The 20585-nt window shown below is 37.9% G+C and overlaps 2 protein-coding genes across 4 annotated transcripts; both read right to left on the minus strand.

Moving 5' to 3' along the window:
• Nucleotides 1-156: 156 nt before the first annotated feature.
• Nucleotides 157-5536, minus strand: tgm5l (transglutaminase 5, like). 2 transcript variants are annotated; one of them, XM_019359007.2, is made up of 14 exons: nucleotides 5397-5536; nucleotides 4992-5174; nucleotides 4650-4883; nucleotides 4123-4241; nucleotides 3646-3774; nucleotides 3116-3293; nucleotides 2775-2910; nucleotides 2571-2674; nucleotides 2236-2475; nucleotides 2033-2095; nucleotides 1729-1938; nucleotides 1449-1606; nucleotides 933-1069; nucleotides 157-498 (listed from the first exon to the last, which is right to left on the minus strand). In XM_019359007.2, the coding sequence occupies exons 1-14, from the start codon at nucleotides 5401-5403 to the stop codon at nucleotides 345-347; spliced, it is 2052 nt and encodes a 683-aa protein (XP_019214552.1). In that variant the 5' UTR covers nucleotides 5404-5536; the 3' UTR covers nucleotides 157-344. The 2 variants fall into 2 exon arrangements, with proteins under 2 accessions (XP_019214552.1, XP_019214551.1); XM_019359006.2 differs by having other exon boundaries at nucleotides 1729-1941; nucleotides 5397-5535.
• A 3431-nt stretch (nucleotides 5537-8967) lies between these two features.
• Nucleotides 8968-14462, minus strand: LOC100694448 (protein-glutamine gamma-glutamyltransferase 5). 2 transcript variants are annotated; one of them, XM_019359005.2, is made up of 14 exons: nucleotides 14227-14462; nucleotides 13822-14004; nucleotides 13480-13713; nucleotides 12979-13097; nucleotides 12494-12622; nucleotides 11964-12141; nucleotides 11623-11758; nucleotides 11419-11522; nucleotides 11084-11323; nucleotides 10881-10943; nucleotides 10577-10786; nucleotides 10286-10443; nucleotides 9739-9875; nucleotides 8968-9306 (listed from the first exon to the last, which is right to left on the minus strand). In XM_019359005.2, exons 1-14 carry the CDS (start codon nucleotides 14231-14233, stop codon nucleotides 9153-9155), a joined length of 2052 nt encoding a protein of 683 aa, XP_019214550.1. In that variant the 5' UTR covers nucleotides 14234-14462; the 3' UTR covers nucleotides 8968-9152. The 2 variants fall into 2 exon arrangements, with proteins under 2 accessions (XP_019214550.1, XP_019214549.1); XM_019359004.2 differs by having other exon boundaries at nucleotides 10577-10789; nucleotides 14227-14461.
• Between the last annotated feature and the right edge of the window lie 6123 nt (nucleotides 14463-20585).

The raw sequence follows: 20585 nt of genomic DNA on the forward strand, positions 1-20585 counted from the left end.
AAAACAAATTTTAAAGTTTTCCATGCACAAAATCACTCAAGGGACTTTTCTTTCTTTATGGGGAAAGATCACCATCTTCAGGCCAGAAGAAGTAGTAACATACAAGACATTGATACACACATACACTGTGTGGCTTTTAGAAGAAATGAGACAGAATGGAACATTTTATGATTTTATTTCTCAAATAAAGGTAAAAGTACAACAATAAATTTTTAAAAAATTATATCTTTGGGTATCAATGTTAATTTTTATGGCACATATACACATAAATAAAAAAAAATAAATAGCTAAATAAATAATATTTACATTCATCATTTACAGCATAGGAAACATGGCTCCAGGTGCTAAACACTGTTGACAGAGACCATCTTAAAGCCTCTGATGGTGGCATTCATGTTTGTGAGCCACAGGCTGGCTTGCAGCATCTTTTTTCCCACCATGTTGGGCATGAACGCGATTGGCTGATCCACTCTTCCTCCTGGAGGCAGTGGGGGCATCCTGCAGGAAAATGGAGAAAGCTTATTTTAAAAAAATGTTTGCAAAATTTAGAAATTATTCCAGTAACTTAGAGTGGCTGACAGTGGCACCCTAGAATATATGTCCTGTCACTTTGCATCACGCCTGTAATCAAACTGCGTTAAACAGTCATGCACTACTTGGAAATGATTATTATCTGTGTTTCACACAGCAGTGGAAACATTCAGTGATTATCTTGGTATGCTGCCATTAACACAAACATTCGTAAAACAACTCAAACATACCACAATGAAAAGTCAACATTCTTTCAGGAAAGACACAATGGTCCTTTCTGTACTGCACAGTGACACTCCTCTATTTTAGAATTCCTGTCATTAGCAGGCATTTATGACGTTCTAAAGTTCAGCAGATTTGTCTATTAATTATTGCCCGTGAGACAAGAAAATCGTTCTTACCTAAACTGAACTTTGCCTTGGAGCAGCCCAGCCCCAGCTACAGTCAGTACTCCACTGACTGGGTAAGAATATGGGTTGATGAAGGTCACTAGGGCAGTCTGTTCACTGTGTTGCATGATGGACTTTTCATCTGCAACCTGAAGGACAAACACATTAGTAAACCCAGAACATTTCCTCAAATGATGGAAGGTAATAAATATGACATAAAATCTGCATCTGCTGTCTGCAACTCATACTTGTAACTATATGATTCAGTTTTCACTCAAAATAGAGAAAAACAATAGAAGTTTTCAAAACCACCGATGCAGTTTTTCATGGCTGCTGCACCATCAGATCAGATATGAAAATCCTGAATGCCCTTTAAATAATTTCTTATAATATTGCGTAGCAACCTATACTTGGTATCAAAACATTGGAATTTTTCCTGAAAGACTTAAAATTAAACTGCAGTAAGTCTGTATGTGAAAAACTTTATGTGCTATTATGGAGGAAATATTGAGAATTTTTGTAAAGTACCTGTATGATGAGCTGTGGGCTGGCAATGTTGAACTCCTCTGAGCTCAGGACTCTCTCCTGACTGGCCATATCCTCCACAACAACTGCAAGGTTGATCAGGTTATCTCCCACCACGTCTTCATACTGTGCTAGGGGGATCTTCTGCCGCACTACCTTGACTGGATAGAGGAAGATACACAGAAATTAGGTTGTCTTAATTAAATGGTCAAATCCAAATAGATTAAGTTCTGAAAATAACAAAGGTGAACATTTCAGTTGCAGATGAGAAAAGTAAATGTACCTTCCATAGGTGCCAGTTGTAGGACACCATGGTTTTCCCAGAAGGTGTCTGAGGGGCTGTGGTTGTATTCTTTTGCCTGGGCATTGAGGTGAACCTTCAACATCTTGGCTACATTCTGCTTGTTCATGATTTTCACGCTGAAGCTGACAGGCTCCCCAACAATGGGGGATTTGTCCAGGGTCAGGAAGACTAACACTCCCTGAGATGAGCCTGCTGAATAAAAATGAAAAAGTCCTCATGAAGAGATATGTTTTTAAACAACTCAGTATAAACTCTGATGAATACATTCAAAACTACAAATTACCTCTTCTTAGTGTTGAGTCGCCTGAACTTGAAGAGCTTCTTGATGAAAGTGTTGAAGTTGGGCCTGTGTTATAAAGACAGAAAGACAAATGTGAGTATGTGAGAATGCTATTATTTCACTTTATCACTTTATTTCAATATATCACTTTATTAAATTGCATAATGTGCAAATCATTTGGCAGAATTCTAGTTTTATGGTCATACTTTTGATGTATTTGTAATCTCCTGTGATCTTTTGCAATCTGGGGAACCCAACAGCCTTAGTGCAGATGAGGGAGCCAACTCTCTCAGTGTCTTTGCTGAACCCGAGCACCTGACCCTGGCCCAAGATGATTGTATGGATATCAGCATTCACACTGGCGTAGACAAATGGGACGTCATAGAACAGGTCCACACGCTTGTTCTTTATCGCTTTGACTGGTGCAGGGCCACAGCAGTACACTCCTGTGATGATGGCAGAAACAAGAAAGTTCTGAAGAAGTTCACAAAGAATTAAAGAGTGGATGACAAAAGTTTAAGAACTTTTTTTTAGCACACACCTCCACTTCTCTGCTGAGGAGTCGGGTCAAGAACTTGCCAGCCATCCATTCCAGATTCAAGATCCCGACGAGTCATCCAGCACTCCACCCAGACATGGAAGTTCCTGTTAAAGTCCAACAAAAGATAATGTTAAGCATTAAAATGTCATTAAAGTCTTTAAAGTAGTTAAATAATACAGTTTATAAGCAAAAAATAAAACTGACCAGATGCTGTCTTTGGTGCGGTTTAACTTCTGCCCTGTTGCGCTGTAGTATTCCTCAATCACCAGGTTGCCATTAGTGTCATGAGCAGAGTTGAAGTTTGTGATAACACGACAAGGAATGCCAAGAACTCTCATAACTGAAAGACATATTGAAAGCACAACTGATTAAAAAAAGAAGACTGTTAAAATATTACAACACTGTCATGGAAAAAATTACTCAAAAAAGAATGAAAACACTTTATAATGATAGCATCATTTAGAACAACTGATTATTAAAGACCAAAATTACATGATCTAAGTAACTTGCTTTTATAAGGTTTTAAAATATGAAGATATAAGCACCTGTGCACATGACAGCTGCAAAAACCCAGCACTGTCCATACTTGACTGGGCTGTTACCAGACTGGTTCCACTTTCTCAAAATGTCCCCACTCCCAGTCCACATGGAGGGACTGACACCTTGTTTGAAGTCGCCTGTCCAGTTCCCCTTCAGCACCCCACGGTCATCCTCACTGTTGATCTAAACACAAAGCACAACATAAGTATAGTTTTCACTGTTTGCACAGCACGTGCCAAAGATGCCAAAACAGGTTTGGGCATCCCATAATTTTCCATGTTGCCCTGGCAGTTTTACAGTAATAATTACAGTGTTGCTGCATGTGACATTTAGTGTTCAAAACATTGAAGGCGCTGTTCTTCTTCCTTTCAATGTGCAGAACATAGTGTCCCAGGTTAAGCTCAAGCTTGTTTAACAAGTAGAAATGATGCTTATGTTGTAATAGATTGTAAACAAAAACCAATGTGATTTATACTTTTTGTAAAGGAAGAGTATGTTGAATTTGTGTTGCTAGACAGAATCTGTTGACACTCACCATGGCAGACACAACCCGGCTGAGGTACACGGGGTTGTTTCGGTTCAGGTAGTCCATTTTTCTGTTCTTTTTCTGCTGAGGGCTGACTTGGAGCAAATTCAAGCATGCCTCCAGAACACCAGGCTCATACTTTACAGGCAGAAAAAGGAAAAGAGAAAATTTGAGTACGTCCTGTTAACCAGGTAGTTTGAAGTCAGATTTAAGGTCAAGATTTTACTATGTGCACACATACTGTTTTATCTCATTGATCCTCCAAAATTTGCACATTTTTTCATTTTTAACTATTGTTTTGAAGAATTATTAAAGTGAACTGAAAGTGAACACTGGGAATCTTTCAGAACAGTGCTACAGTGAACACTGTCTTTACGCACTTTGATAAACACGTAACACTCAGGTCTAGTTTAAAAAGCACATCTTCTGGTAATACATTTTTTTTCTTTTTTGAGTTGCTTAGTGTTTAGGTTACGAATTCCTTACCTGATCAAAAGACCACGGTCTTGCCACAATGTTTGTCCCTGATCCCATAAACAGCAACCCAGAGTCACTCTGGATATATTCTTCTCTCTGATCCTCAAATGGGATGTATACTGTATCCTCTGCAAGAAATACATCCTGCATTTAGAACCGCACAGTGTACTAACATTTTCAATTCATGTTCAATTCAACATTTTCAAAGAGATTTACAGATCATTCAGTCCACGGACTGATTTTATCACGCTTATGTTGATCTTTTTTATTTATAAATTTAGTGGCGGAATTTTACTATGAAACATAATTATATGTCAGGTTTTATATACACAGTTAGTCACATAGCTGTACTGTAGCAGATGCTTAAAAATAAGTAATTAATAATTTATTATGTATTTTACAATAATGTAATTTTCAATATGGTTTGTGTGTTAGGTCACACAAACCATATATGTATTTCTGATACATATATGGTTGCTGCAACAAGCTACCAAAATAAATCTGATTCTCCAGTACTGATAGTTTGCTTCACTTACCAGAACACCAGGGGTTGCAGAGCAGGATGAAATTGCCATATGCAGAGCTTTTCTGGCCATCCTGAGTAAGCACACACAGCTGAAATCTGTAGGAGCCGACTGAGGCAGAGGCAGGAGAGCAGATGTAGATAGAAGGTTTCAGAGGGTTCCACTCCTCAGGGTCAATATAGGCATTCCAGCTGGACTTGGAAGAGCTCTTGGAGAAGGTTACAGGCATTACTGCGTACAGGTTACCTGATGGGAAAATTGAGGAATGAAGTTAGAAACACAAACAAAAACCTTAAATTGTGGGTTAGACCACTTGTATACAAAAGCATCCAAGCAATATATCCAGGAAAGTACCTAGCATGACTTTCACCCTCAGAGTATCGATCTTAGGGCTGAAGGGTCGCCCTTCCAGCTGAACACTGACTTTAAATGGGGCTCCTCTCCGCACCACCAGAGATTTGGTGTTCCTGAAGCCATTTGTCCTATGACTCTCAAGGTTTTCTGATTGTTCCAGGTCAACATATTTTATCCTCAAGTCTGCAAGTTGAGGAAAAAAAAAAAACATTAGAGACTGTCAACATCATACATTGTCTGTAACAGTAAAAGGCAATCACGCACAGCAGTAATCATAGTAATAATCAAATCATAATCAAAGTCTTCATCAAGAGTGAATTTGCTCTGTATAACAAATGAATAGTAATGAAAAGTAAGGAACAGAAAAGAGTGAAAGAGTTTGCATTTCTGAAGATGAAATCTCACCTTCCATCTGTTAGTCTCTCTTTCTCACAGCAACGTTGTATGACTCCACTATCGCCCACTAAAGCTATATAAGTATTTTGCCCAACCCTTCTTAAGCATTTCAGAAGGCGGGGAGAACGCAATTTGACTTTCTTGAATTGTTTCCATGTGAAACATTTGTACAGTTTCATGTACAGATAGAGGACATCGCGTCAGTTTAATGGGTGTGTACTCTTGAAATGTGTGACAACAGCTGGAACAACGAGGCCTGGGGCAAGAACAGTACTTTTAGTGATAACAGCAACGAGCAAACCTGATTTTCAGTGATTAATATCTGTCACACATACAACAAATTTTTACTGTCCCAGTTTTTCACACAACAGAATGTGCTGTCAGACGTCATATTATGAAACTGGGTTAAACTGTAGGACAATTCTGTTACCCCAGTCCTAGACTTTGTTTCACTTATAAGTTTACGTAGATAGATAGATAGATAGATAGATAGATAGATAGATAGATAGATAGATAGATAGATAGATAGATAGATAGATAGATAGATAACACTTAATTACTTAAACAACGCAATGTAACTCCAAGTCAATCACACTTCTGTGATATCAAAACGTCCACTTAGACAATCAATTTTACATGCTGTTGTGCAAATGGAATAGACAACAGGTGGAAATTATAGGCAATTAGCAAGACATCCCCAACAAAGGAATGGTTCTGCAGATGGTGACCACAGACCACTTCTCAGTACCTGTGCTTTCTGGGTGATGTTTTGGTCACTTTTGAAAGCTGGCAGTGATTTCACTCTAGTGGTAGCATGAGACGGAGTCTACAACCCACACAAGTGGCTCAGGTAGTCCAGCTCATCCAGGATGGCACATCAGTGCGAGCTCTGGCAAGAAGGTTTGCTGTGTTTGTCGGCGTAGTGTCCAGAGCATGGAGGGGCTACCAGGAGACAGGCCAGTACATCAGGAGACGTGGAGGAGGTCGTAGGAGGGCAACAACCCAGCAGCAGGACCGCTTTGTGCAAAGAGGAACAGGAGGAGCACTGCCACTGCCCTGCAAAATGAGCCCTGCTCAAAGGGTCAGAAACAGACTCCATGAGGGTGGCATGAGGGCCCGATGTCCACAGGTGGGGGTTGAGCTTACAGCCTAGCACCATGCAGGACGTTTGGCATTTGCCAGACAACACCAAGATTGGCAACTTCGCCACTGGCGCCCTGTGCTCTTCACAGATGAAAGCAGATTCACACTGAGCACACTGTGACAGACGTGACAGAGTCGGATGCCTGCAAACATCCTCCAGCATGACTGGTTTGGCAGTGGGTCAGTAATGGTGTGAGGTGGCATTTCTTTGGGGGGCCACACAGCCCTCCATGTGCTCGCCAGAGGTAGCCTGACTGCCATTAGGTACGAGAAGAGATACTCAGGCTAGTGTGGTCTTCTGCTGCTGTAGCCCCTCTGCCTTAACATGTTCAATATACTGTGCAATCAAAGATATTCTTCTGCATACTTTGGTTGGAACAAGTGTTTAACCTTTCAGCATGAAGCAGTCTGGCCATTTTCCTCTGACTTTTGACATCAACAAGGGATTTTCACCCTGACAGCTGCAGCCCAGTAGATAATTTCTCTTTTTAGAAAATTCTCTGTAAATCCCACAGATAGTTGTTCATCTGTTCGAGCAGCAGTTTCTGAAATTCTCAGACTAATCTGTCCATGCCGTCTGGATGATGAATTATCCTTTTTACTATTATCACCTTTTTATTTAATAATAAAATATCAATATCAGCAATAATTTCATGTCAAAATGCCTGCTTGTTTTAATTATCTCAACAGTTTTAAAATTAATAGTATTTATACATTTAGATTTTTTATGCTTATATTTATAATACACATAGCATAATAGAAAAAGGTAAAAATAAAATGATGCCACAGTATTTTATTTTGAATTTATCATAATTATCACTTTAACACATTTTCTAATGGTTTTCGTAGTCTTCTTTGACATGGACAGCCTCACTGCCTGATATGTTTGGGGTTGAGATAATAAAATATGAAAGATTTTATATCAAATGATTCCACTGAAAAAAAATGTTCATCTAATTTAAAAAAAACTTTATGAATGAAACTCCCACACATGCTTTCAGGCTTTGAATACATTAAAAAGACCCCCCCACAGACACACACACACACCCCACTGTTTGCACATCACGTCCCAAAGATGACAAAACAGGTTTGGGCATTCCATAGATAATCACAGTGTTGCTGCATGTGACATTTTGTGTTCAGAACTTTGAAGGAGGTGTCTCTTCGTCTTTTCAAACTGCAGAACACAGTGTCCCAATTCAAGAACATTTGAGTACATTCTGTTAAATAGGTGCTTTGAATTCCGATTCAAGGTCAAGATTTTAGTACGTGCACAGATTCTTTTAGCTGTTTTATCTCTGATAAATAACATTTATCCTACAGAATTTGCTCATTTATTTATAAATGAACTCATTGAGATAAAGTGAAAGAATGTCTTTTAATGTATCCAGGATGACTTTCACCCTCGGACTATCGGTCAATGCGTTGAAGGGTCGCCCTTCTAGGTAAACACTGACTCTGAATGGGGCTCCTCTTTGCACCACCAGAGATTTGATGTTTCTGAAGCTGTTTGTCCTATGACTCTCAAGGTTTTCTGAATGTTCCAGGTCAACATGCTTTATACTCAAGTCTGAAAGTTGAAAAAAAAACCCAGAAAACATTATAGACTGTCAAAATCATGCATTGTTCTTAACAGTAAAAGGCAATTAATCATAAAATCTTCATCAAGAGTAAATTTACTCTGAATAACAAATGAATAGTAACAAATACTAAGGAACAGAAACGAGTGAACGAGTTGTGAAATTGTGATTTTAATCATCTAAATAAATGTTAAATACCATTCTCTTTAAGGTAGGGGCTATTAAACAGTCTGCATTTCAGCTTTACAGTCTGAGCTATTTACTGATTCAGTTTTACAATACAGTACGGTAATAGTTTGGGAGCTCTGCATAAAACAATAATCACAGTTAAAGACCAAAAATCTGCTCAAAATGTTTTGATGAGTTGGCTTGAAGATGCTGTATTATAGGCTGGTGCTTGAATGAATCTTTACCTTTAATTATGGGTTGTATATTGTTTTCTTCACTGTCATTAAGTACCTAACAACCTGTTTGTAATATAGTTGGACTGGTATGATTGTGCATGTGCCGATTACACTGCCTGTCAGCTTAGCAATGATCTGTATATAATGCTTGGTTGCCAACTTGTTTTGACAGACAGTTGAAGTAGATTAATAAAGATAAATTAATTACACTGAGGTTAAAGGTGAGTTCAGTTTCATGTCATTTTGCACCGTTGCTCAATCTATAGATGCATTCTAAACAATCTACATGACATGAATCTAAAAAAGGAATTATAACGTTTATGATGCACACAATTAAAAGGAATCTTCTTTCTTTATGGGGAAAGATCACCATCTTCAGAGCAAAAAAGGTAGGAATAAACACATTGATACACACATACACTGTGTGGCTTTTGGAAGAAATGAGACAGAATGGAACATTTTATGATTTTATTTCTCAAATAAAGGTAAAAGTACAACAATAAATTTTTAAAAAATTATATCTTTGGGTATGAATGTTAATTTTTATGGCACAGATACACATAAATAAAAAAAATAAATAGCTAAATAAATAATATTTACATTCATCATTTACAGCATAGGAAACATGGCTCCAGGTGCTAAACACTGTTGACAGAGACCATCTTAAAGCCTCTGATGGTGACATTCATGTTTGTGAGCCACAGGCTGGCTTGCAGCATCTTTTTTCCCACCATGTTGGGCATGAACGGGATTGGCTGATCCACTCTTCCTCCTGGAGGCAGTGGGGGCATCCTGCAGGAAAATGGAGAAAGCTTATTTTAAAAAAATGTTTGCAAAATTTTGAAATTTATTCCAGTAACTAGAATATATGTCCTGTCACTTTGCACATGCTTTTGTGTGTAACTCATCACACCTGTAATCAAACTGTGTTAAATAGTCATTCACTGCTTGGAAATGATTATTAGCCATGGTTTTCATATAGCAATGAAAACATTCAGTGATTATCTTGCTATTCAGGCATGAACACAAACATGCGTAGAACAATGCAAGCATACCACAGCGACAAGTCAACATTCTCTCAAGAAAGACACAGTGTTCCTTTCTGTACTGCACAGTGACACTCCTCTATTTTAAAATTCCTGTCATTAGCAGGCATGTATGAAGTTCTACAGTCCCTGTGGTGTCTATTAATTATTGCCCGTGAGACAAGAAAGTTGTTCTTACCTGAACTGAACTTTGTCCTGAAGCAGCCCAGCCCCAGCTACAGTCAGTACTCCACTGACTGGGTAAGAATATGGGTTGATGAAGGTCACTAGGGCAGTCTGTTCGCTGTGTTGCATGATGGACTTTTCATCTGCAACCTGAAGGACAAACACATTAGTAAACCCAGAACATTTCCTCAAGTTCTCCATTATATAACTTTAAGGTAATAAATATGACATAAAATCTGCTGTCTGCAACTCATACTTGTAACTATATGATTATATTTTCATTCAAAAAGGAGAAAAATGATAGAAATTTTCAAAACCACCGATGCATTTTTTCACGGCTGGTGCCGCATCATCATATCAGATATGAAAATCCTGAATGCCCTTTAAATACTTTCTTATAATATTACGTAGCAACCTATACTTGGTATCAAAACATTGGAATTTGTGCTCAAAGACATAAAGTTTAATTTATTTTTTTAAAGAAGTTTAAGTTGATGGATGCAATAAGGCTGTATGTGAGAAACTTTAAGGAGGAAATATTGAGAATTTTTGTAAAGTACCTGTATGATGAGCTGTGGGCTGGCAATGTTGAACTCCTCTGAGCTCAGGACTCTCTCCTGACTGGCCATATCCTCCACAACAACTGCAAGGTTGATCAGGTTATCTCCCACCACGTCTTCATACTGTGCTAGGGGGATCTTCTGCCGCACTACCTTGACTGGATAGAGGGAGGGATACGAAAATTAGTTTGTCTTAATTAAATGGTCAAATCCAAATAGATTAAGTTCTGAAAATAACAACAGTCCTTCAAAGGTGAACATTTCAGTTGCAGATGAGAAAAGTAAATGTACCTTCCATAGGTGCCAGTTGTAGGACACCATGGTTTTCCCAGAAGGTGTCTGAGGGGCTGTGGTTGTATTCTTTTGCCTGGGCATTGAGGTGAACCTTCAACATCTTGGCTACATTCTGCTTGTTCATGATTTTCACGCTGAAGCTGACAGGCTCCCCAACAATGGGGGATTTGTCCAGGGTCAGGAAGACTAACACTCCCTGAGATGAGCCTGCTGAATAAAAATGAAAAAGTCCTCATGAAGAGATATGTTTTTAAACAACTCAGTATAAACTCTGATGAATACATTCAAAACTACAAATTACCTCTTCTTAGTGTTGAGTCGCCTGAACTTGAAGAGCTTCTTGATGAAAGTGTTGAAGTTGGGCCTGTGTTATAAAGACAGAAAGACAAATGTGAGTATGTGAGAATGCTATTATTTCACTTTATCACTTTATTTCAATATATCACTTTATTAAATTGCATAATGTGCAAATCATTTGGCAGAATTCTAGTTTTATGGTCATACTTTTGATGTATTTGTAATCTCCTGTGATCTTTTGCAATCTGGGGAACCCAACAGCCTTAGTGCAGATGAGGGAGCCAACTCTCTCAGTGTCTTTGCTGAACCCGAGCACCTGACCCTGGCCCAAGATGATTGTATGGATATCAGCATTCACACTGGCGTAGACAAATGGGACGTCATAGAACAGGTCCACACGCTTGTTCTTTATCGCTTTGACTGGTGCAGGGCCACAGCAGTACACTCCTGTGATGATGGCAGAAACAAGAAAGTTCTGAAGAAGTTCACAAAGAATTAAAGAGTGGATGACAAAAGTTTAAGAACTTTTTTTTAGCACACACCTCCACTTCTCTGCTGAGGAGTCGGGTCAAGAACTTGCCAGCCATCCATTCCAGATTCAAGATCCCGACGAGTCATCCAGCACTCCACCCAGACATGGAAGTTCCTGTTAAAGTCCAACAAAAGATAATGTTAAGCATTAAAATGTCATTAAAGTCTTTAAAGTAGTTAAATAATACAGTTTATAAGCAAAAAATAAAACTGACCAGATGCTGTCTTTGGTGCGGTTTAACTTCTGCCCTGTTGCGCTGTAGTATTCCTCAATCACCAGGTTGCCATTAGTGTCATGAGCAGAGTTGAAGTTTGTGATAACACGACAAGGAATGCCAAGAACTCTCATAACTGAAAGACATATTGAAAGCACAACTGATTAAAAAAAGAAGACTGTTAAAATATTACAACACTGTCATGGAAAAAATTACTCAAAAAAGAATGAAAACACTTTATAATGATAGCATCATTTAGAACAACTGATTATTAAAGACCAAAATTACATGATCTAAGTAACTTGCTTTTATAAGGTTTTAAAATATGAAGATATAAGCACCTGTGCACATGACAGCTGCAAAAACCCAGCACTGTCCATACTTGACTGGGCTGTTACCAGACTGGTTCCACTTTCTCAAAATGTCCCCACTCCCAGTCCACATGGAGGGACTGACACCTTGTTTGAAGTCGCCTGTCCAGTTCCCCTTCAGCACCCCACGGTCATCCTCACTGTTGATCTAAACACAAAGCACAACATAAGTATAGTTTTCACTGTTTGCACAGCACGTGCCAAAGATGCCAAAACAGGTTTGGGCATCCCATAATTTTCCATGTTGCCCTGGCAGTTTTACAGTAATAATTACAGTGTTGCTGCATGTGACATTTAGTGTTCAAAACATTGAAGGCGCTGTTCTTCTTCCTTTCAATGTGCAGAACATAGTGTCCCAGGTTAAGCTCAAGCTTGTTTAACAAGTAGAAATGATGCTTATGTTGTAATAGATTGTAAACAAAAACCAATGTGATTTATACAATTTGTAAAGCTAGTTAATGTTGAATTTGTGTTGCTAGACAGAATCTGTTGACACTCACCATGGCAGACACAACCCGGCTGAGGTACACGGGGTTGTTTCGGTTCAGGTAGTCCATTTTTCTGTTCTTTTTGTGCTGAGGGCTGACCTGGAGCAAATTCAAGCATGCCTCCAGAACACCAGGCTCATACTTTACAGGCAGAAAAAAGAAAAGAGAAAATTTGAGTACGTCCTGTTAACCAGGTAGTTTGAAGTCAGATTTAAGGTCAAGATTTTACTATGTGCACACATACTGTTTTATCTCATTGATCCTCCCAAATTTGCACATTTTTTCATTTTTAACTATTGTTTTGAAGAATTATTAAAGTGAACTGAAAGTGAACACTGGGAATCTTTCAGAACCGTGCTACAGAGAATACGATCTTTATGCAATTTGATCAAACCTAATACACTCATACATAATACCTAATTTAAAAGGCACATCTTCTGGTAATACATTTTTTTCCTTTTTTGAGTTGCTTAGTGTTTAGGTTACGAATTCCTTACCTGATCAAAAGACCACGGTCTTGCCACAATGTTTGTCCCTGATCCCATAAACAGCAACCCAGAGTCCCTCTGGATATATTCTTCTCTCTGATCCTCAAATGGGATGTATACTGTATCCTCTGCAAGAAATACATCCTGCATTTAGAACCGCACAGTGTACTAACATTTTCAATTCATGTTCAATTCAACATTTTCAGAGAGATTTACAGATCATTCAGTCCACGGACTGATTTTATCATGCTTATGTTGATCTTTTTTATTTATAAATTTAGTGGCGGAATTTTACTATGAAACATAATTATATGTCAGGTTTTATATACACAGTTAGTCACATAGATGTAGCAGACGCTTAAAAATAAGTAATTAATAATTTATTATGTATTTTACAATAATGTAATTTTCAATATGGTTTGTGTGTTAGGTCACACAAACCATATATGTATTTCTGATACATACCAAAATAAATCTGATTCTCCAGTACTGATAGTTTGCTTCACTTACCAGAACACCAGGGGTTGCAGAGCAGGATGAAATTGCCATATGCAGAGCTTTTCTGGCCATCCTGAGTAAGCACACACAGCTGAAATCTGTAGGAGCCGACTGAGGCAGAGGCAGGAGAGCAGATGTAGATAGAAGGTTTCAGAGGGTTCCACTCCTCAGGGTCAATATAGGCATTCCAGCTGGACTTGGAAGAGCTCTTGGAGAAGGTTACAGGCATTACTGCGTACAGGTTACCTGATGGGAAAATTGAGGAATGAAGTTAGAAACACAAACAAAAACCTTAAATTGTGGGTTAGACCACTTGTATACAAAAGCATCCAAGTAATATATCCAGGAAAGTACCTAGCATGACTTTCACCCTCAGAGTATCGATCTTAGGGCTGAAGGGTCGCCCTTCCAGCTGAACACTGACTTTAAATGGGGCTCCTCTCCGCACCACCAGAGATTTGGTGTTCCTGAAGCCATTTGTCCTATGACTCTCAAGGTTTTCTGATTGTTCCAGGTCAACATATTTTATCCTCAAGTCTGCAAGTTGAGGAAAAAAAAAAAACATTAGAGACTGTCAACATCATACATTGTCTGTAACAGTAAAAGGCAATCACGCACAGCAGTAATCATAGTAATAATCAAATCATAATCAAAGTCTTCATCAAGAGTGAATTTGCTCTGTATAACAAATGAATAGTAATGAAAAGTAAGGAACAGAAAAGAGTGAAAGAGTTTGCATTTCTGAAGATGAAATCTCACCTTCCATCTGTTAGTCTCTCTTTCTCACAGCAACGTTGTATGACTCCACTATCGCCCACTAAAGCTATATAAGTATTTTGCCCAACCCTTCTTAAGCATTTCAGAAGGCGGGGAGAACGCAATTTGACTTTCTTGAATTGTTACCAAGGCCCTAGAGTCATGCGAAACAAAACAAAAGTGACAAATTTGGACAATCCTCCCCTCCCTGCATTACATTTGGAGAGTTTCATGTACAAAGCAGTCTGATTGTGTGAGCAATCAGACCCACCCATGTGCAGATAGAGGAATTGCGTCAGTTTAATGGGTGTGTCTTGAAATGTCTGACAGTACAACAGCTAGAACACCGAGGCCTGGGGCAAGAACAGTACTTTTCAGTGTTAACAGATGCTAGCAAACCTGATTTTCAATGATTAATATCTGTCGCACAGACCACAAACTTTGATATTCCACACAATAGAATCTGCATTCAGACGTCATGTTATGACACAGGATTCAACTGAAGGGTGATTCTATTACCCAAGTCCTAGATTTTGTTTTACATATAGGTCTGTTATCCAAATATTATTGTTTACATTGTGTTCTAAGTTTATTTGCAGAAAGGCTTTTTTCTGACAATTTTGAATGAATGACACTTGTTAACGGCTAGTTTGATGCACCCACTATTTGAATATGTGACTAATACTATATTACAAAGTTCTGCATATACAGTATGAGGTGGTACTAACTATTTATTTTGTTGACTATAAGGTTGAGTTGGATGTTCAAAAAGTTGTTTGAAATTATTTCAGTTTTGTGACATGGCACGTTATCCTGCTGGAAGCAGCCAGCTGAAAATGGGCACAATATTGTCATAAAGATAAGAACATGGTTAGCAACAATACTCGGATAGGTCGTGCATTTAAACAATGCTAAACTGGTACTAAGGAGTCTAAAATGTGCCAAGAAAATATCCCCCAGAGCTGCAGCAGCCTGACACTTTGATACAAGGCAGGATCATTTCTTGGTTTTATTGTGTTTAACCCAAATACTGGCCCTGCCATCCAAATGACCAGGCAACATTTTTCCAGTCATCTGTTGTCCAGTTTTTGATGAGCTCATGTGAACTGTATATTCAGTTTCCTGATTTAGGTGACAGGGATGGCTTTTGTGGTCTTCTGCTGCTGTAGCCCATCTGCATTAACATGTTCAATATACTGTGCAATCACTGATATTGCAGAGGCGGATGTTGTCCAAGATAAAGACAATGTTGGATAACACCTCTCACTCACTCCATGACATGCTGGTCAGTCACAGGAGCACGTTCAGTGAGAGACTGAGATTACCGAAGAGCACCACTGAACGGCACAGAAATCATTCCTGCCTGTGGCCATCTCCCTGTACAACTGTATACTGCAATAGCTACACCCTTTTTGGACATGTTCTTCCCTTTTCAGCTATTTATTAATAAGTGACTTTTATGTATATATATATATGCATGTATATATTGTGCTATTCTTAGTTTGTGTATTGTCTGTCTTTGTTACTGTTTGTTTATAATGGAGCACTGTAACGAAAAAATTTCCCCCAGGGATCAATAAAGTATTCTGATTCTGATCCTGATGTTCTTTTGCATACTTTGGTTGGAACAATTGTTTAACTTTTCAGCATGAAGCAGTCTGGCCATTTTCCTCTGACTTTTAACATCAACAAGTTTTTCACCCTGAGAGCTGCAGCTCACTAGATATTCTCTCTTTTTAGAAAATTCTCTGTAAATCCCAGAGATAGTTGTCCATCAGTTTGAGCACCAGTTTCTGAAAGACCAGTCTGTCCACGCCCTCTGTATGATGTATTATCCTTTTCACTATTACCACCTTTATATTTTATAGTAAAATATCAATATCACTTGCTTATTTTAATTATCTCAACAGCTTTAAAATGTTTAAAATATTTATAATATACATAGCTTAAAAGAAAAAAATATTTTATTATTAAATATTAAAATTATCATTAAATATTAAAATATTTTTAAAAATATTTATTTTGAATTCATAAAATACATATATATACACACACACATATATATATATATATATATATATATATATATATATATATATATATATATATATATATATATATATATATATATATAGATAGATATATATATATATGTATATATACATATATATATATACATCGGTTCAGAACACTTTCTGGTGGTTTTCATAGTCGTCCTTTACATGGGCAGCCTCCCTGCCTGACATGTTTGGAGATGAGATACTAAACTATGAAAGATTTTATCTTCTATGAATCCACTGCAAAAAATGTCCATCTATTCTAAAAAATAAATTAAACTCCCACACGCTTTCATGCTTTGAATACATTAAAAAGAGTCACAAAAATATGCATACCAATCCACCTAGTACTGTGTGTCCACCCTGTTACTGTGGGAAACAGTAACTGGGTGGACAATAAGAAAGAGCATGTTTTATGCTTAAGTCAGCTATTATTATTCGTATGATGCACAACAGGGTTGCGTGTGGATAGAAATTTTTTTTTTTTTTAACATTTTTATAAACCATATGATCAAATTTACAAGAAATACTGGTTTATGCTGTAAATAAATGTAACCTGGTGGACAAGTTATGATAAACCCTCAGTGAACCACTGTGAAAGATTAAAAAAAGGCTGATGAAAGAGTACTTTCTCTTTGTCTCGTAGATGACTTCCCTTCAAAAATATATAACTTACTATAAGCAATAAAACTAGAGGACCAATGAGGAGTGTGTTTCTTTTAATATAATCTTTTAAGAAAATTTTAGCAGATAAACTGGAAACAATTTTTTTTCATCTTTCTTGTTTGACTTTATGGATTGTTGGGTTTCTTAGCGGGATAACACATGAGACCAGAGTTGGAGTCTATTTTCAGACAAATAGACCACTTTCACAGACTTCCCTCTGGGTTTTGTTTTATCTCTAAAATTGTTTATTCTGTATACCTACTCCTGTAAAAGCTACTTTTTCCCAACAGACATTTTTTCACGCATACAGATGACACTGCTTTAGCAAGCCCCTACATGATTTGTTTAGGTAAATCATCAAGGTAACAATGACCAATAAGTTGTTAGGAACTGCGTTTCCTATTTTAGAAAGTGGCATCTTCTTTTTTGCCTCCTCTTTTCAACTCTTGCCATCCGTATGGCACTATTGCCCCCCACTTGCTCACAAAAAAAAGATCTAAACTGTTTTGTATTTTGTTCCATATTGGTGTATAGAAATATCATGATCTCCACTGCAATCAAATTTCCCCAGAGGGACAAATGACGACTGACAAAAGCCTTTTCTTCTTTTCTTTTCTTATCTACATTTCTTAATGCAAAATGAAGACATTTAAAATGATGCCAAATGCAATGAGACTACATGAATATTAAAATCACCCTCTGTAATTATTTTATCTGACCTGAACACTAAAAAAAGCTGAGCACTTAAAAAAGAGAGATTAGACTTAAGGGGCAGGAGAAAAATGGACAACAACAAATAACAACGCTTTCCAGTTAGGGTGGCTAAGAGTAAGGTTTTCAAATGAATGTCTAAGGAGCTTGGAAAGAAAAGCGTCTGGACTTCTTTAAGTTGCTTGAAGACGTTTCACCTCTCATCCGAGAAGCTTCTTCAGTTCTAAGGGAGAGACCAAACAGCCACTTCACAAGCGCATGGCACAACATAGAAGAGCCACCTCCACGGGACAAGACTCAGCAGTTCATCTGCATCTAAAGGACAAAGGTCACTCTTTCGAGGATGCCAACGTTCACATTTTGGACAGAGAGGACAGATGGTTTGAAAGAGGAGTGAAAGAAGCCATTTACGTCCACTGTGAGCGACCATCTTTGAACAGAGGCGGTGGTTTACGACACCAGTTATCTGCCATCTATAATCCAGTTTTGAGTTCCCTTCCCAGACGCCTTAACGCCCACTCACATCCTGGGCCATCTGACCTCAGGAAATCACATGATAGGGTGGGGCCAGGTTTAACAATGAGCTCACCCGAAACCCTGGCTGATTGGGACCCATGCCCCCTTTCACACCTTGGCTCATGTGATTAGGTAGAGGATCATCAGGGGGTCCTTTGTCCCTCTTTGGGGGGAAACTCCCACTGGGTTTAAATCTGGGACTCTCCACCATTTGACCCTTAGAACTGAAGAAGCTTCTCGGATGAGAGGTGAAACGTCTTCAAGCAACTTAAAGAAGTCCAGACGCTTTTCTTTCCAAGCTCCTTAGACTACAATGACCTGGATGACTGAGAACCTTCACAGACGTTTTCAAATGAAAGACGTGGTTTTTATTAATTACACATCTCTCTCAAGTCTGTAAGGCAAAAGGTTAGAGCAGCTATCCATAAAGGAGTAACAAAGCTAAACTATGAAGACAAAATTGGCCATTACAGTACAACATTACATTGGAAAGTACAGTTTTTATATGCTCATACACACTCATGCACAGCTTCCCCCCACCCCCCACCCCAGCCCCCACCCCCACCCCGTCACTTGATCTCTTTACATGAACATTCCTTAGCTTTTGTAATTCTTTGATTAATCCACTGCAAATAGATTGTTGCACAAGGATATGGAGTTTTTCCCCAGAATAGAAGTGTGGGAGGTTAGCTATTTGAAACTGGTTATTGTTCACACTGGTTTGCCTCTTAATGAAACTAGCATCATCATTGCGCAAATCTTTTTTTGGTGAAGGAGCTCTCACCCACTTATAATTACAAGCATGCACAATATCTTGGGTGGGAAGCATTTTTGGAGAATGAGTACTGACTCACTCTCACGAATTTTAACTGTTGCTTTCTATGTTTCATATCTGCCTGGTTTATACTTTTCTTGCTCAAATCATAACATAAGCCATTTGTTGAAAAGTGTTAGTGTAAGAGTGAACAGTACTCTCCTGCATTATTTTACATCAATAACAGTGTTTTTAGTTGAAGTTGTTTGATATTTTATTTTTTAACATTTGACATTTAACAAGTAACACCGGTGCCTTTTAGTCGCAGCACATATATAATCTTTTTTTGTCTACACAGAAGGACTGTTCATGGAGTACGGTGTAAGTGTATTTAGCCTATATTTACTTTTAACAGATAGTATTATCTAAATTATAGAAATAAGCACATTTGTTCAGAACAGCCCTTTTATGGTGTTATAATAATATGTACAGTATTATTACCACCAATGGGTAAGTAAAATTCTGATGCTGTAAAGCCTGGACTGTCGAGGCCAAATTAAAGGTGTTTTTTATTTTTTATTTTATATATCGTTAGTGTTATTTACCAATGGAGAGCATAAAGTAACATTAAATTGAAACATTGAAAGTCATCATCCATGTCAGTGTCACTTCTCATTTGAATTTTGCATCAAAAGTGATTCTGTAAGTTTGACACTAGGATGTAATTTCATAAGGAATGCATAAGCACAAGTATTATTATCATCAGTGAGCTGACAGTTCTAGCTGAACTCCCTGGCAACCTGGGGGTGTTCCGTGTGGAGTTTGCATGTTCTCCCAGTGCATGCATGTACAACATGCCCAAAAGTGTGTGTGAATGACTGTCTCTATGTGATAGACCTGTCATAGACTGCCCTGGGTGCGGGTCTCTCTCTGTGTAACAGTTGGGTTAGGCTCCAACACCCCTGTGACCCTGAATTGTCCAAGCAGTTAAGAATGGATGGATTCTTCTAGTAAATGTATACATTACATTTATAGCATTTTTAAAGTAAGTAATATTTCAATTCAAATAACAGACTGTAGAAAAATTTTAAAAGTATACAGTAGGGAATGCACCTACTTAATTCAACCAACTAATGATGCCACTGAAACTTGTTTTTTCTTGAAACTGGCCACATTGGACCAATTTTGTGAATAAAACCATAAAACCTACGCAACGTTGTTGAAGAATATGCTATTGTTCAACAAAATGATGCAATCAAAAAGTGATGATTAACCCTTTGAAGATTTCACTCTACATTACACATTATATAATAATGGCACACCTTGAGTCACTAAGACAAACTAACAAAATCTGTAACATGCAAATCCAGTATTTCTTCTGCATGCATTGCTGGGAGGAGTTCAGGCGTAAGATCCAGCAGTATGAGGAAATCATTATTTCATAAAAAAAATTTTTTTTTAAAAATGTGCGTCATTATGCTTCATCATTCAAACTTGCAGAATGGATTGCAGAAAGAACATTAACAGTTCATATATAAGTTAGAAATAACAGCTGCCATTGCTTTGTTACTGAATGAATGTTTTTTAAATAAATCAGCTGACAACTTAAGGTAACACAAATACGTCAATGTGTAGCTACAGGTTTACAAGAGATAACA

Source organism: Oreochromis niloticus, linkage group LG5, assembly GCF_001858045.2.
Source record: "Oreochromis niloticus isolate F11D_XX linkage group LG5, O_niloticus_UMD_NMBU, whole genome shotgun sequence".
NCBI classification, from domain to species: Eukaryota; Metazoa; Chordata; class Actinopteri; order Cichliformes; family Cichlidae; genus Oreochromis; species Oreochromis niloticus.